Source organism: Staurois parvus, unplaced genomic scaffold (genome assembly GCF_062004578.1).
Source record: "Staurois parvus isolate SC_StPar_1 unplaced genomic scaffold, SC_StPar_1.0 ptg000025l, whole genome shotgun sequence".
NCBI classification, from domain to species: Eukaryota; Metazoa; Chordata; class Amphibia; order Anura; family Ranidae; genus Staurois; species Staurois parvus.
The window spans coordinates 26,964,603-26,978,787 of NW_028317821.1; the positions used below are offsets into that span (position 1 = coordinate 26,964,603).

Genomic DNA, 14,185 nt, shown 5'->3' on the forward strand with positions numbered 1-14,185 from the left:
CTCTGTATAAACTAACTCTAGTATGCGGATGTATGAATGCAAGTTAGGGACTAGGGATGCACTGATATATTGGCCGCAAAAATTATCAGCTGAACATAGGGTTATTGGTGTTTTGCCAATAGAAAAAAAATGCAGATAATGGTCTTAGTCCCTTAGACTTCACTGCAAAAATGCACCATAGTGACTTTAATGTAAAGTCTGGTCCCCTAGATTTTAATGCAAAGTCACCTCCCATACACTTTAATGCAAAAATGCTCCTTATTGACTTAAATGCAAAATTGCCCCCTAGTGACTTCAATGCAAAAAACTTTCCCTAGTGACTTCAATGTAAAATCGCATTCCCGTAGAGTTCAATGAAAAATCCTGTCCCGTGGAGTTCAATGAAAAATGCCAGCCACATTAATTACATTTAAAAAAAAAAAAAAAAAAAAAACCTGTCCGTTTCAGTTTCCGAACAAGTGCATCCTGAATTTTCAATTTCGGCACCAAAATTTTCATTTCGGTGCACCATTTTTAGGAACCTTAGATTGTAAGCTCCTTGAACGCAGGGACTGATGTGAATGTACAATATGTAAAGTACTGTGCAAATTGTCAGCGCTATATAAATACCATAATAAATCTGAATTTTCTTTGCCAGGGTAGTTGTCCTCTCTGGCGGTCAGTTTACAGACACAGCTAATGCTTGAGCTTGAAAACTGTTGGAAATGATTGTTAAATCTATAAAATGTGTTTGGTATGCCATGGTGACCTTTGTAAGTAGTTAATCAAAAAAGGCTGTACTAAGTACTGTGTCAAGTCAATTTACACGGTTAATCCGTTCTCATCTTTGATGTTAATTTTTTTGCTCATGCACAAAAAAAGGACTTTTACGGCTGGTTGACAGCAGAATAAGGATGTCTGCTTATGTGGTATGTTAGTTTTGACAGAAAAAACAGATGCCATACAGCTGACGCAAAAAGGCAAGAAAAATGACTTCCTTTCAGACACAAACTTTGATCCATTTTTTATTTAAATGCATAATTCAAAAATGAAACTAAAACACACATAAAAAATAATTGTGAAGTTTTTTGTTAAGTCATTTGAACACTGACATCGACCAACAGCATCTAACAAACAAGGATACAGTTCAGCTTACATACTTCAGATACGTATACACCAATCAGCCATAACATTATGATCACTGTGTAAAGTGAATAAGATTGATCATCTGGTGGCAATGGCACATGAAAGTGGGGAGGATATATTAGGTAGCAAGTGAACATATTGTCCCTGAAGTTGATGTGCTGAAAGCAGAAAAGAAATAGGTGAGTGTGACGATTTGAGCGACTTTGACAAGGGCCAAATTGTAGTGCATAGCAACTCCAAAACTGTAGCACTTGTGGGATGTTCCCAATCTGCAGTGGCCAGGACCTACCAAAAGCACCTACAATAGGCACGTGAGTATCAGAACTTCCATTAGCAGTCTAGAAGGTGGCCTGGTCTGATGAAGCATTTATTCTTATTTATTTCAGGTACTTATATAGCGCCGTCAATTTACACAGCGCTTTACATATATATTGTACATTCACATCAGTCCCTAACCCTGAAGAGGCGTACAATCTAAGGTCCCTAACTTACATTCATATATACACATACTAGGGACAATTTAGACAGGATCCAATTAACCTACTTGTATGTCTTTGGAGTGTGGGAGGAAACTGGATTATCCAGAGGAAACCTACGCAGACACAGGGAAAACATACAAACTCCAGGCAGGTGATGCTGTGCTGGGATTTGAACCAATGACCCTAGTACTGCCAGGCGGAAGTGATAACCATTTAGCCACTGTACTGCCCTATTTTTTTCTTCTGCATCATGTGGATAGCCGTGTGCTTGTGTGCCACTTGCCTGAGGAAGAGATGGCCCCGCAATGCACTATGGGAAGAAGGCAAGCCGGCACAAGCTTGAAGGATTTGTTTGGTGGCAGATATTACAGCATACATTCAGAAGTCTAGTTAAGTCCATGCCTCATCAGGTCAATGCTGTTTTGATGACAAGGGGAAACTACGCAATATAAGTTGGATGGTCTTAATGTTCAGGCTGATTGGTGTATATTATAGCATCAAAGATGATGATTCACATATTTAATACAAAGATTACAGATATATAAAGAACATACAATGGTTTTTATATATGAAAATTTGGTATATTTCTATGCCATTTCTATTGTAAATCAAGAAAACACTGTAGCTCACACGACGGTATATGAATCAAATACTCTATAAAGTGATATCTAGGAGCACAGTAATTAAAAAAAAAACACTTGTAATAAACCTGTTTAAAATATAAGTGAGTAGGAAAGAAGTGCAGATCACAGCAGATTCAAAAAGTGTCATTATTATATGCAATATCTTTTATACTCGTCTATTTCAGATAATTAGGCTGTGAGGATATTGATGAATACAAATTTTTGGACAAGCCTTATATTACTATTGATACTTTTTGTCATTCCTACATAGCGACGTGGTGTTAGGAAAAATTTATGGGGAATAAAAAAAACTAATATTTCTACTTTATCTGTGACTTATAATTTTTGAATATATCTGCTGGGGCCTTTGGGTATGTTTTTGCTAGTCACTGAAATTTTAAACAGGTCTATTAAAAGTGATTTTTAATATTTATTGCGTTCCGAAACGCACTCTCTAGTATTTAAAAAAAAAATATATATATATATATATTTCAAACGATAAGGTGACACAGAGGGGGTTTGAAATTAAGCATTCAGGGATAAGGTCCATATACATATATATACACACACACACACGCACGGCTGGATCTAGGGCATTGCTGGGGTGGGCTGGGCTCTCCCAGATATCAGTTGCATTCCCATCATTGCCCACCCTCCTGCCTGAGCCTTGGTCCCATAAGGTGATCATTCTATATTAAAATACGTTATCCTGTTCACATGGTAAGCTACCTGGCGGACTGGGACTCGGGAGATCCCAGGCAATGTTAAGAGGGACTTAAGAGGATTTCAGCTACCCATTGGCTAAGGAGGTGGGCTGCTCCGCTGCCTCTTCTGCCAATGGGTACACTGGGTGTGCTGTCCATCACTGCAAAGCCTCGGGCTTCCTCTGTTGGTGTGGGATGGAATGGCTCTGCAAAAAAGCTGCTGTAAAGATCAAGGTGAGGGAGGAGCAGGCAAGAGAGTGTTTCCCCCTGTGGTAACACACACTGTAATGCCAACCCTATTGTCCTTTTAGCAGGGTGAAGGTAACTATAGACGGGCGGACTCAGCGGGGAATCTGTCACTGATACCTGCTGAGCAGGAAGATGGCAGGGCTGAGTCTGCTCCGCTTGTGCAGAGCAGACACAGCCCGCTGTTCTCCATGTAAACAGACCACCTGCCCATTTACACCTGATCTGCTGTTTTTAGCGGATAGGATTGGATGTTGGTGGGTGTATATAGACACATGACTGTTTACACCCACCACTCCATAGAGAACAATGGAGGGTCCAATCGGGTCTGCCTAAAAAACTACACGTGTAGCACAGGTGTCTGCTTATGTCACCATATTAAAAGGATAGCAATATGGGTTACAGTGACTGTTATTAGTCCAGGTTCACATTAGCCAATGCTCTGAAAAGCAATTCATGTGGATCGCTTTTTAGGCCTCTTTCACACAAGCAGCTTCATTGGGTCTGCCTGTTTTGAGGCAGTCCCAATCAGAGCTTCCATTCTCCTCTATGGAGTGATGGATGTAAACAGATATGTGTCAGTTTACACCTGCCTACCTCTGATCTGATCTGGGGAGTTGGGTGTAAACGGATAGCATAAGTGGAGTGGATATGGACCTGTCATTCGCCCATTCTGCTCAGCTCAGCAGGGGATCGGCGGTCAGATCCCCTGCTGAGAAAAACTCAATCTGGCCCATGTGATTGGGGCCTTGGAGTATAGCAAGCAGCCAATGTCAGACATTCAGGAAGCAATCCTGCCTGAATGTGGTTTTTTTTTCTTCTTTGTCAAACAGCAGTTTATAATGGGGATAGTGTGCCACAACTGTAAGCCAAGAGTTTTTGCCCATGGTTGTGGAATGGCTGAGTTTGACAGATGGTGTCACCTGTCAACTCAACATGCCACATTAAATTTGCTGCAGCATGTGAACAGCTTCCTCCAGCTGTATTTTAGACTTTATGTGGGAGGCTAGGGCATGGTGAATTGCAGCTCACCCACCTGTTTTGACCACCCCTGGCCGCCTATGTGAATGAGGCTTTAAAGAGGGCAAAATTATCTGTCTGTAAGTGCTGATCCTTTACAAATAGATGACCATGCATTTTGTGCTTTGCACACTCCGGACCCCTGCACTCTGTAGAGTACATATTCCTGAACTCCATTTACTACTAACCCCTGTACACTGCCCTACAAACCAATAGTCTCTGTACACTGCATTCCAAACTTCTTGCCTGGTACATTGCCCAACTGACCCTAAGATCTTCTGCCCCTCTGAAAATTTGTATTGCACCCCCACATTAGACAGGCTAGATCTGTGTGTATATATATATATACACACACACACACACACACACACACACACACACACATATATATATACAAAACGTACAAAAGTTAGGCTATTACAATTTTAATATCAAGTTGCAGTAAATGTGTGTTTTCAACAAGATTTTTTTTTTCTCAGGGGGTGGGGGCTCTAAGTGTACAGCTACAAACATTAGGGAATGATAGATTGTATTTTGTGTAACATAGTGAAAGATGTAAATTATAAAGCCAAAACTTAGGCTACGTTCACACTAGCGTTGTGTGCAAGTGGCAGAGAGGCATTTGGGAAGCGTTTTTACAGCTTCCCAAACGCCTCTGCCAATTCTGCACATTACAGCACATGATGCTGTTCTAACGGCAGCGTTTGCGTCGTGTCAAAATGGACGCCTCAGGTCGAGTCAGGAGGCAATGAAGCCTCCTATTCTAGTCTATGGTGCCGCTCCACAAACGCCTGGCCGGCGTTTGCGGTGCAGTTGCGGGGCATTTGCGGAGCGGTAACACCATTCAAACTGCATTATAGGCGTTTGTGGGGCATTTTTAATGCTCGGCAAACACCTAGCAACTTCCGCTAAACCGCGCATGCGGCGTTTGCCGACGTTAAAAACCGCTCCGCAAACGCCGGACCAATGCTTGCCCTTAGAGAAGCCTAAAAAAAACTCTCCCTTTTAGTGGGCATTACTCGCACTGCAAGGACCCTTTCACACAGGTGCTTACCATTTTGATCAGCAGGAGATCTGTCTGATGATTCCCTGCTGATTGGAGCACAGCAGGTGGATGACATGGACAGTGCCCATACTACTCTATGGGCGGCCCAAAGTAAATGGACTCAGTCTGTTGCCTCTGGTCCGGTTTACACAAACGGAAGGGGATGCAGTCCTCCATTTTTTTTTTTCATGGGCCTGATCACACCCAGAGGTAGGCAGGCAGGTCTGACACAAGTTCATTTACTCCTGCTGGTACACGGGAAAAATGGACCTTAAAATCAGGTCGCCTGAAAAGCTGACAGGTGGATGTGAGTGGATCACCAGTGTGAAAGGGCCCCAAAGGTTCATTACTTGATTATTCCAAGGTGCTCCACTATGCTCCTCCCATACCACTATCCCCTCCCTCCTAGATTGTAAACTCCAAGGAGCAGGGCCCTCGAACCCCTCGTGTATTGCATTGTATTGTTGTACTCTCTCATGTATTGCCTCCCATTGTAATGTACAGCACTGAGCGAACTATTGGCGCTATATAAATACTGTATAACAATAATAGTAATAATGCTCTGCTGGAGGACTGTTGAATAAAGGGCTGCAGACAATAGACCTTAGACCACCAGAGCATGGGGGAGAAGACGATGCATGGACCAGTCTAGTAGCGTGGAGGAGCAGAGGGCCAGGTAAATTAATCTACTTTTCAATTCCCCTATGCCTAAAAGGGCAGTTAACCCTTGCATTATGGACACAGCCCCACTTTCATGTATCCTGGAGTATGGCTTTAAGGCACTTTGTTCTTAGTGATGCTCTACTTCAATCTTAGTCCTGAAATACTTCAAGGAGCTTATAGATACTGTCATGACATATCATGCCAATACGAATTGTCTTTGCTGATTTATTTTTAAAAGTGTAACCCCAGGGGGTGTCACCTTCACCCTCTCTTTACTACCCCATCCTTTTTGCAGGTCACACAAAATATTACATAGGATGTTAACAAAATTCTTACGCCAAAAAGTCCAAGGATAAGTGCGTGCTCAAGAGATGGTCCCATATGGATATGTACTGTATTGTCACACCAAGGACTGGCAGCAGAATTTAAATATCAGAGGCTGCAGGCATGACTGCATGAAGTATGCATTTTGGCGCAGGGGTTTGTTTAGCATAGCAGAGGGTGACAAAAAGGATAAGTGCACTTGTAAAATCTCAAAATATCTGTTATTTTTAGATTATCAATTAATCTAAAATATTATCCTTTACATTTTTCTAACTTAATGAAATGATTTTGAGTTAACAGATTACTACAGATTAATATCTACCATTATTCAATAGAGTTCCAATTCCCAAGTACTAATTCTTATACTGAACCTGTGATTTGCCTAGGCAGGGAAAGGCAACATCCACATTCATTTTAATGCCCTCCTTTTCCATATAGTAAGTTTTTCTTCCATTTAGCCACTGCACCAACAATGTCACATGGGGACAGGGAATCAATCCCTAGCACTGTGTAAGTTTGTGCGTTCCTGTGTATGTTTCAACCATAGCGACTTTGAACTTTAGCTGACTATACATTAATAGAATTTTCTGACATTTTGTTTGATTTTCTCATCATTGGTGGGATCAAACAGACGTTTGTTTTAAACCAAGTAACAAGAAAATTTGAGGGAGTAGGATAAAGAAATTTCCAGAACAAACTAATTTCTAACAATGAATGTGGTTTTTGTTTGAGAAATGAAGTTCATTTCAAAATCAAATGAAATTTTGAAGTTGTTTTGAACGACTATTGTCCAATTATAGAATGTACAAAGAATTTTCATACGAATATCTACTAGCGCATACCCAGCTTTACACAGGGATTATGTTTTCTCTTCTTAAAAGTTAACACCACATGCAACTTAGACAATTTTAGTGACATTTTTGCCTTGCTAAAGTTCAAGTTGATCAAGTGACTCATTGCAGCCAATAAAAATTCATTTTGTACTGGTCTGACTTCAGCAGTGACTGGTTGTTATGGATTACCAAGTGGTTGCAGAGGAAGAAGTTTCTTTTACCTTAATGCATTTTTGCAACTCCTTTTCCCCCAGAGAACCCCAGAAGAAGAAGAGCAGGACTGCTCTGTGCAAAACCATTGCCCAGAGCAGGTAAGTATAACATGTTTGTTATTTTTAAAAAAATTTAGGTTTACAATCACTTTAAAAATAACTCTTTATACAAGAAGTGTGTTAATGTACCTGCATCATAACCTATTTGTCATAATTTTGGCAAGTATTCTTTCTTTTCAACATGGCAGAACAATTAAAAAATAAAGCTGCATAACCAGTTTAAATTTAATTTAAAAATGCTGGCGCAAATATAAAAATAAAATATAATAAATATTAAATATTTTATTTACAGTGGAAGAGCATGAAACAATGTGATGAGTAGAGTGTTCTACTTCATTCTGTGTCTGAAACCTGCGATGGGATGTTCTGCTGATTTTCTAGGCATTCTTTCAGTTTATCTTCTGTAAAAGTCAATCGACGCTCCAAGATGGAAACAGTCTGTAAAACAAAGCATATGATATTATTCTGTAAAAGTGTCACTAAGGAGATTCTTGTCTTTGTGAATTAAGCCTCTTTCCTCTAACCCTTCCACTTGACATTCTTTAGTAGTATAACTACCCTGAAAAAGAAGTATAATATATGCGAATACTAGTTTAATAAAAAAAACAACAAAACAACATATTAAAGAACACGCAGTTTACAAAAAATACATCTATGAAAACTTTTAAGGTAAAACTGATACATTAAACTAAATTAATGTACCTTTACCACAATTATTCTTACCTTTTGTCTCTCTGCTCTGCAGTACAACTCTATATACACTGCTCAAAAAAATTAAAGGAACACTTTGAAAACAAATCAGATCTCAATAGGGAAAAATCTCATGCTGGATATCTATACTGATATGGACTGGGTAATGTGTTAGGAATGTAAGGAGCCCCATCGTTTGATGGAAATGAAAATTATCATCCTAGAGGACTGAATTCAAAGACACCCCGAAAATCAAAGTGAAAAAATGATGCAACAGGCTAGTCCATTTTGCTGAAATTTCATTGCAGCAACTCAAAATGATACTCAGTAGTTTGTATGGCCCCCACGTGCTTGTATGCATGCCTGACAACAGCGGGGCATGCCTCTAATGAGATGACGGATGGTGTCCTGGGGTATTTCCTCCCAGATCTGGACCATGGCATCACTGAGCTCCTGGACAGTCTGAGGTGCAACCTAGCGGTGTTGGATGGATCAAAACATGATATCCCAGAGGTGTTCTATTGGATTTAGGTCAGGCGAGCGTGGGGGCCTGTCACGGATCCAACCCACACGCACACGCCCACAGCGACTAGCTAACCAAGGAGCGCACGTATGGCTGTGACTTGGGGTAAGAGGGAATAAGGGGGACTTAATCTGAATATATATACATATATAAGACCGGCCATGATATACTTTCACAGCCCGCGCTACATCTGGCCACCACTAGAGGGAGACTCCACTCCAATCCAGCCCTCTTACCACACACACAGGTAGACACAAATCTTACATACAATCTGGTACACTAATTAGGGTTGAGGAGCAGCCTAGCGATCGACACACCCTTCTAGGATTCCTCCATCTGTCCTACAAGCTAGAACCCCGGTGTTAATCACTCTTCCACTGTCCATACACCCCCACACCAGACACACCACAAACGATAGCTTGCCACCACCCAACAGTTTATCCGCAGATCTGTCTGCTGGGACACCACACACACACAAATCTCCGTCTAGCAGACCTGTCACCCTTACAATCTGCACGCAATCTGCCAACACGCAGTGCAATTGTATACAGATTAGCAATGAACTTGACCAAGCATATAAAGACACTAAAATACAATACAATCTAATCTCTCCGGAGATATGAGCCCAAGCTTAAGTACCCAGAAGTCACTTATTAATTTTAAGATTTAATATCCCGAAAGTGGGCAGTGCATAAAATATGTAGAAAGTATAAAAAGTTACAGAAAATACAAAAAATACAAGAAGACACACAATTGACTATTCATTATAAAATAAAAGGGAATAAAAAACAGAAATAAAACTTTTACCAAATCTTATCCTGCGACTGGAGCAAGTCAGAGAAAGTCCACACTCTGTCAGTCAATAGGACGGGCTCCATATGAATCACAACGTCCATATCTCAAATCCTCAATTTATGGGAATATGGACGTAGGCAGGACATTAGCCCTTGGCCAATCAACTCTGGGGGGTGTTCCTGTACCAGCCCACAGGACCTTCTGGGTGCTGAAATGCCCAAAGTCGATTGGACCAGGAACGGTTTGAATCACCAAGTCAGGGATTGAATTTCCAACACCAGCGCATCAGTCCGATCGCGACAGTACCAATCACTGTTCAGCTGTCTCCATATAACAGTTTTCTGCATTTCTTTGGGACCCTACATAGTCTACAAATACCGTTTTATATGCAGATGTAGCCTACAGTGTGTCCAATCAGATGGAAGTATTTTCACCTCTCTGCAACTAATATTTTAGCTTTTATGAGAGATGAAATATATTCCTTGGATCTACTGATATAATTTGTAGCTCCCAGACAGATCAGAGCCCTCCTGGTCTCCTGCAGCCGAAATGTCTGGCATCCCTCTTTCAAACTTGAAGAAGGTGGCAAAGTCTGATTATATATAGCTGACAAATCTTACTGGCATCCAGGTGTCACTTCCAGCCTAGAAGCTGCTCTGTCTTTTCAGATGCTAATGGGTGAGCACATGTCTCTGAATACATGACTGAATACTTCTTTAATAACAAGGAATGAAACTAAATTTACAATTACATATTGCTACTGATCACATCTCAGTCCAACCACTTGAGTCCCACATCTACATTACAGGGCCATTCAATGGTATCAGTTCCTTCATCCTCCAGGAACTGCCTGCAAACTCTCGCCACATGAGACCGGGCATTGTTGTGCACCAAGAGGAACCCAGGACCCACTGCACCAGCGTAGGATCTAACAATGGGTCCAAGGATTTCATCCTGATACCTAATGGCAGTTACAGTACCATTGTCTAGCCTGTAGAGGTCTGTGCGTCCCTCCATGGATATGCCCCACCCCCCCCCGACCATCACTGACCCACCACCAAAACAGTCATGCTGAACGATGTTACAGGCAACAGAACGTTCTCCACAGCTTCTCCAGACCCTTTCACATCTGTCACGTGCTCAGGGTGAACCTGCTCTCATCTGTAAAAAGTACAGGGTGTCAGTGGTGTACCTGCCAATTCTGGTGTTCAATGGCAATCGAGCTCTATGGTGCAAGGCAGTGAGCACAGGGCCCACTAGAGGATGTCGGGCCCTCAGGCCACCCTCATGAAGTCTGTTTCTAATTGTTTGGTCAGAGACATTCATACCAGTGGCCTGCTGGAGGTCATTTTGCAGGGCTTTAGCAGTGTTCATCCTGTTCCTCCTTGCACAAAGGAGCAGATACCAGTCCTGCTGATGGGTTAAGGACCTTCTACGGCCCTGCCCAGCTCTCCTAGAGTAACTGTGTGTCTCATGGAATCTCCTTTATGCTCTTGAGACTGTGCTGGGAGACACAGCAAACCTTCTGGCAAAGGCACGTATTGATGTGCCATCCTGGAGGAGTTGGGCTGCCTGTGCAATCTCTGTAGGGTCCATGCATCGCCTCATGCTACCAGCAGTGACTCTGACCCTAGCCAAATGCAAAACTAGTGAAAAATGGTCAGAAAAGAGGAGTATGGAAAAAAATGTCAGTGGCCTCCACCTGTAAAACCATTCCGGTTTTGGGAGTCATCTCATTGTTGCCCATCTAGTGCACCTGTTAATTTTATTAACACCAAAACAGCTGAAACTGATTAACAACCCCCTCTGCTACTTAACTGACCAGATCAATATCCCAGGAGTTTAATTGACTTGATACTATACTCTGATTAAAAAGTGTTCCTTTAATTGTTTTGAGCAGTGTATACATACAGATCAGTGCAGGGGTTCCTAAAGAAGGTATGGTATACTTTTGATTTTATTAATCACCTTAATGTTAACAGTAGAGGCATAATCTTACAGCACAAAGCAAGCAGGAATGAAATCCATTTTTTAGATTTAAAAAGTAGGATTCAGAGGAGTGTAATATGTCTACTTTTAATACGTATAATGTTGGGGACAAATCTTACTATAATTATTCTTTCTTCATACGTCATATAATGCTGTACCCAAACAAAATTTAGGTACTTTTTTTCACACAAATAGAGATTTCTTTTGGTGGTATTTGATCACCTGTGCGCTATTTTTTTGCGCTATAAACTTTGTGTGAAAGTTATAGCACCTACAAACTATGGTACAGATACTGCAATTTTTGCCATTTTTTGCTATACAGTGCGCTAGTTTAACTGACAATTGCGTGGTCATGCAATACTGCACATAAATTAAATGTATGTCCTTTTTTCACACAAGTAGAGCTTTCTTTTGGTGGTATTTGTTCACCTCTGGGTTTTTTTTGCGCTATAAACAAAAAAAGACTGAAAATTTTGAAAAAAAAAAATGTATTTGTTACCTCACATACATGGTGCAACCGCAGTTTTCATACTGGCACGGGGTCAAAGCTCGCAAGTGCGTGCGTGTGCGGGGGGCGGTCAGGGTGCTTTTTTTTTTATTTTACACTGTCCCTTTCATTTTTTAATGACTTTTATTGCTATCACAGGGAATGTATATATCCTCTGTGACTGCAATGGCCATGACAGGTATTCTATATATATATATATAAAAAAAAAAAAAAGAAGTCTGGGGTCTATTAGACTCTAGATGCCCTTATTACATCATCTAATCTCACCAAGATCGGTGTGATCAGATGCTTTTTACAATTAACAAATGGCGCGGTTTATATCCTGCGAAATTGAAGTGATGAAATGCTCATAGCTTCCGACTTCTTAGACTATAGAGATGATTGGAGCCATTCTAGTCTTCAATCAGCTCTTTGGTCCGCTGGCAGAAACACTGGCTGCTTTCTCAGGTTCCCCCGATGGCACAGGACTGCCCGAGAAGGCCGTGGGGGAAGGCGGCATCTTCTCCAGCTGCTGGTAAAAGCAATCCTGCAGCTAATTAGTCACTAGGATTGCTTTTACATGAAAGCTGATCGCTGGCTGAAAAAAAACGATACTGCAGGCATCATCCTGGTATAACGACTCAAACTCCAGTGATATATACCAGTATGTTGCTGGTCCTTGTTGGGTCTATATGCCATGTTCTTTTTTTTTTTTATTCAGCCCGTGGGAAATCTCTGCCAGAAAAAGTGTGTGGTATGCCCACCATTAGAATATACTGCCCTGCATTCACCCACTTCTAATGGTGGGCACACATGAAACGTTCTTTTTTTTTGTTGTTCAGCCCATGGACTGAAGGAAAAAAAAAAAAGAACTTAACAAGATTCCTCTATTCACATCGGTCAATGTGGATGAAGAAATCTCTGCCAAATTTTTTTTTTAAATATATATCAAAGCATAGGGGCCATCCACCCACTGGCCACCCCAGGCCCCCATGCTTCGGCATATACAGTGAAGGAAATAAATATTTGATCCCCTGCTGATTTTGATTGTTTGCCCACTCACAAAGAAATGATCAGTCTATACATCGAATGGTAGGTGTATTGTAACACAGAGACATAATAGCAACAAAAAAAAAAAAAGAAAGAAATGCATGTCTAACAAATTATGCACCGATTTGCATGTTCATGAGGGAAATAAGTATTTGATCCCCTATCATTCATCAGGATTTCTGGCTACCAGATGTCTTTCATACAGGTAACAAGTTGAGATTAGAAGCAGTCTCTTAAAGGGAGTGCAGTTAATCTCATTTTGTTACCTGTATAAAAAAAGACACCTGTCCACAAGAGCAATCAATCAGATTCCAAATTCTCCACCATGGCAAAGACAAAAGAGCTGTCCAAGGATGTCATGGACAAGATTGTAGACCTACACAAGACTGGACTGGGCTACCAAACTATCGCCAAGCAGCTTGGTGAGAAGGTGACAACAGTTGGTGCAAACATTCGCAAATGGAAGAAACACAAAACAACTGAGTCTGCCCAGGTCCAGTGCACCATGCAAGATCATGGAGTGTCAATGATCATGAGAACAGTGAGGAATCATCCCAGAACTACACGAGGATCTTGTCAATGATCTCCAGGCAGCTGGAACCACAGTAACTAAGAAAACAATTGGTAACACACTACGCCAACAAGGATTGATATCCTGCAGTGCCTGCAAGGTCCCTCTGCTCAAGAAAGCACATGTCCAGGCCCGTCTGAAGTTTGCCACTGAACATCTGAATGATGCAGAGGAGGACTGGTTGAAAGTGTTGTGGTCAGATGAGACCAAAATCAAGCTCTTTGGTATCAACTCAACTCGTCGTGTTTGGAGGAGGAAAGCTGCCTATGACCCCAAGAACACCATCCCAACTGTCAAACATGGTGGTGGAAACATTCTGCTTTGGGGGTGTTTTTCTGCTAAGGGGACAGGACAACTGCACCGTATCAAAAGGGACGATGGACGGGGCAATGTACTGTCAAATCTTGGGTGAGAACCTTCTTCCCTCAGCCAGGGCATTGACAGTGGGTCGTGGATGGGTGTTCCAGCATGACAATGACCCAAAACACACGGCCAAGGCAACAAAGGAGTGGCTCAAGAAGAAGCACATTAAGGTCCTGGAGTGGCCTAGCCAGTCTCCAGACCTTAATCCGATTGAAAATCTGTGGAGGGAGCTGAAAGTTCGAGTTGCCAAACGTCAGCCACTGTGTCTTCTTTCTTCTCTCTCTGGGACGGAATGTGCCCAGAGAGAGAAGTTTTCATCATTTCCTATACCTGTGTAAGTGTAAAACAATAATAACCCAAGCACAGGTTATTATTGTTTATAT

General features: G+C 41.6%; 1 protein-coding gene across 2 annotated transcripts in view; it reads right to left on the bottom strand.

The window, feature by feature from the left end:
- Window positions 1–991: 991 nt before the first annotated feature.
- POC1B (POC1 centriolar protein B) overlaps window positions 992–14,185 on the bottom strand; it is a 144,421-nt gene continuing 131,227 nt past the window's right edge. For both annotated transcript variants that reach the window (XM_089652501.1, XM_089652493.1), the window contains one exon: window positions 992–7,772. In XM_089652501.1, coding sequence (XP_089508627.1) covers window positions 7,668–7,772 — 105 coding nt within the window. In that variant the 3' untranslated portion in view covers window positions 992–7,667. The remainder of the gene's footprint in view (window positions 7,773–14,185) is intronic.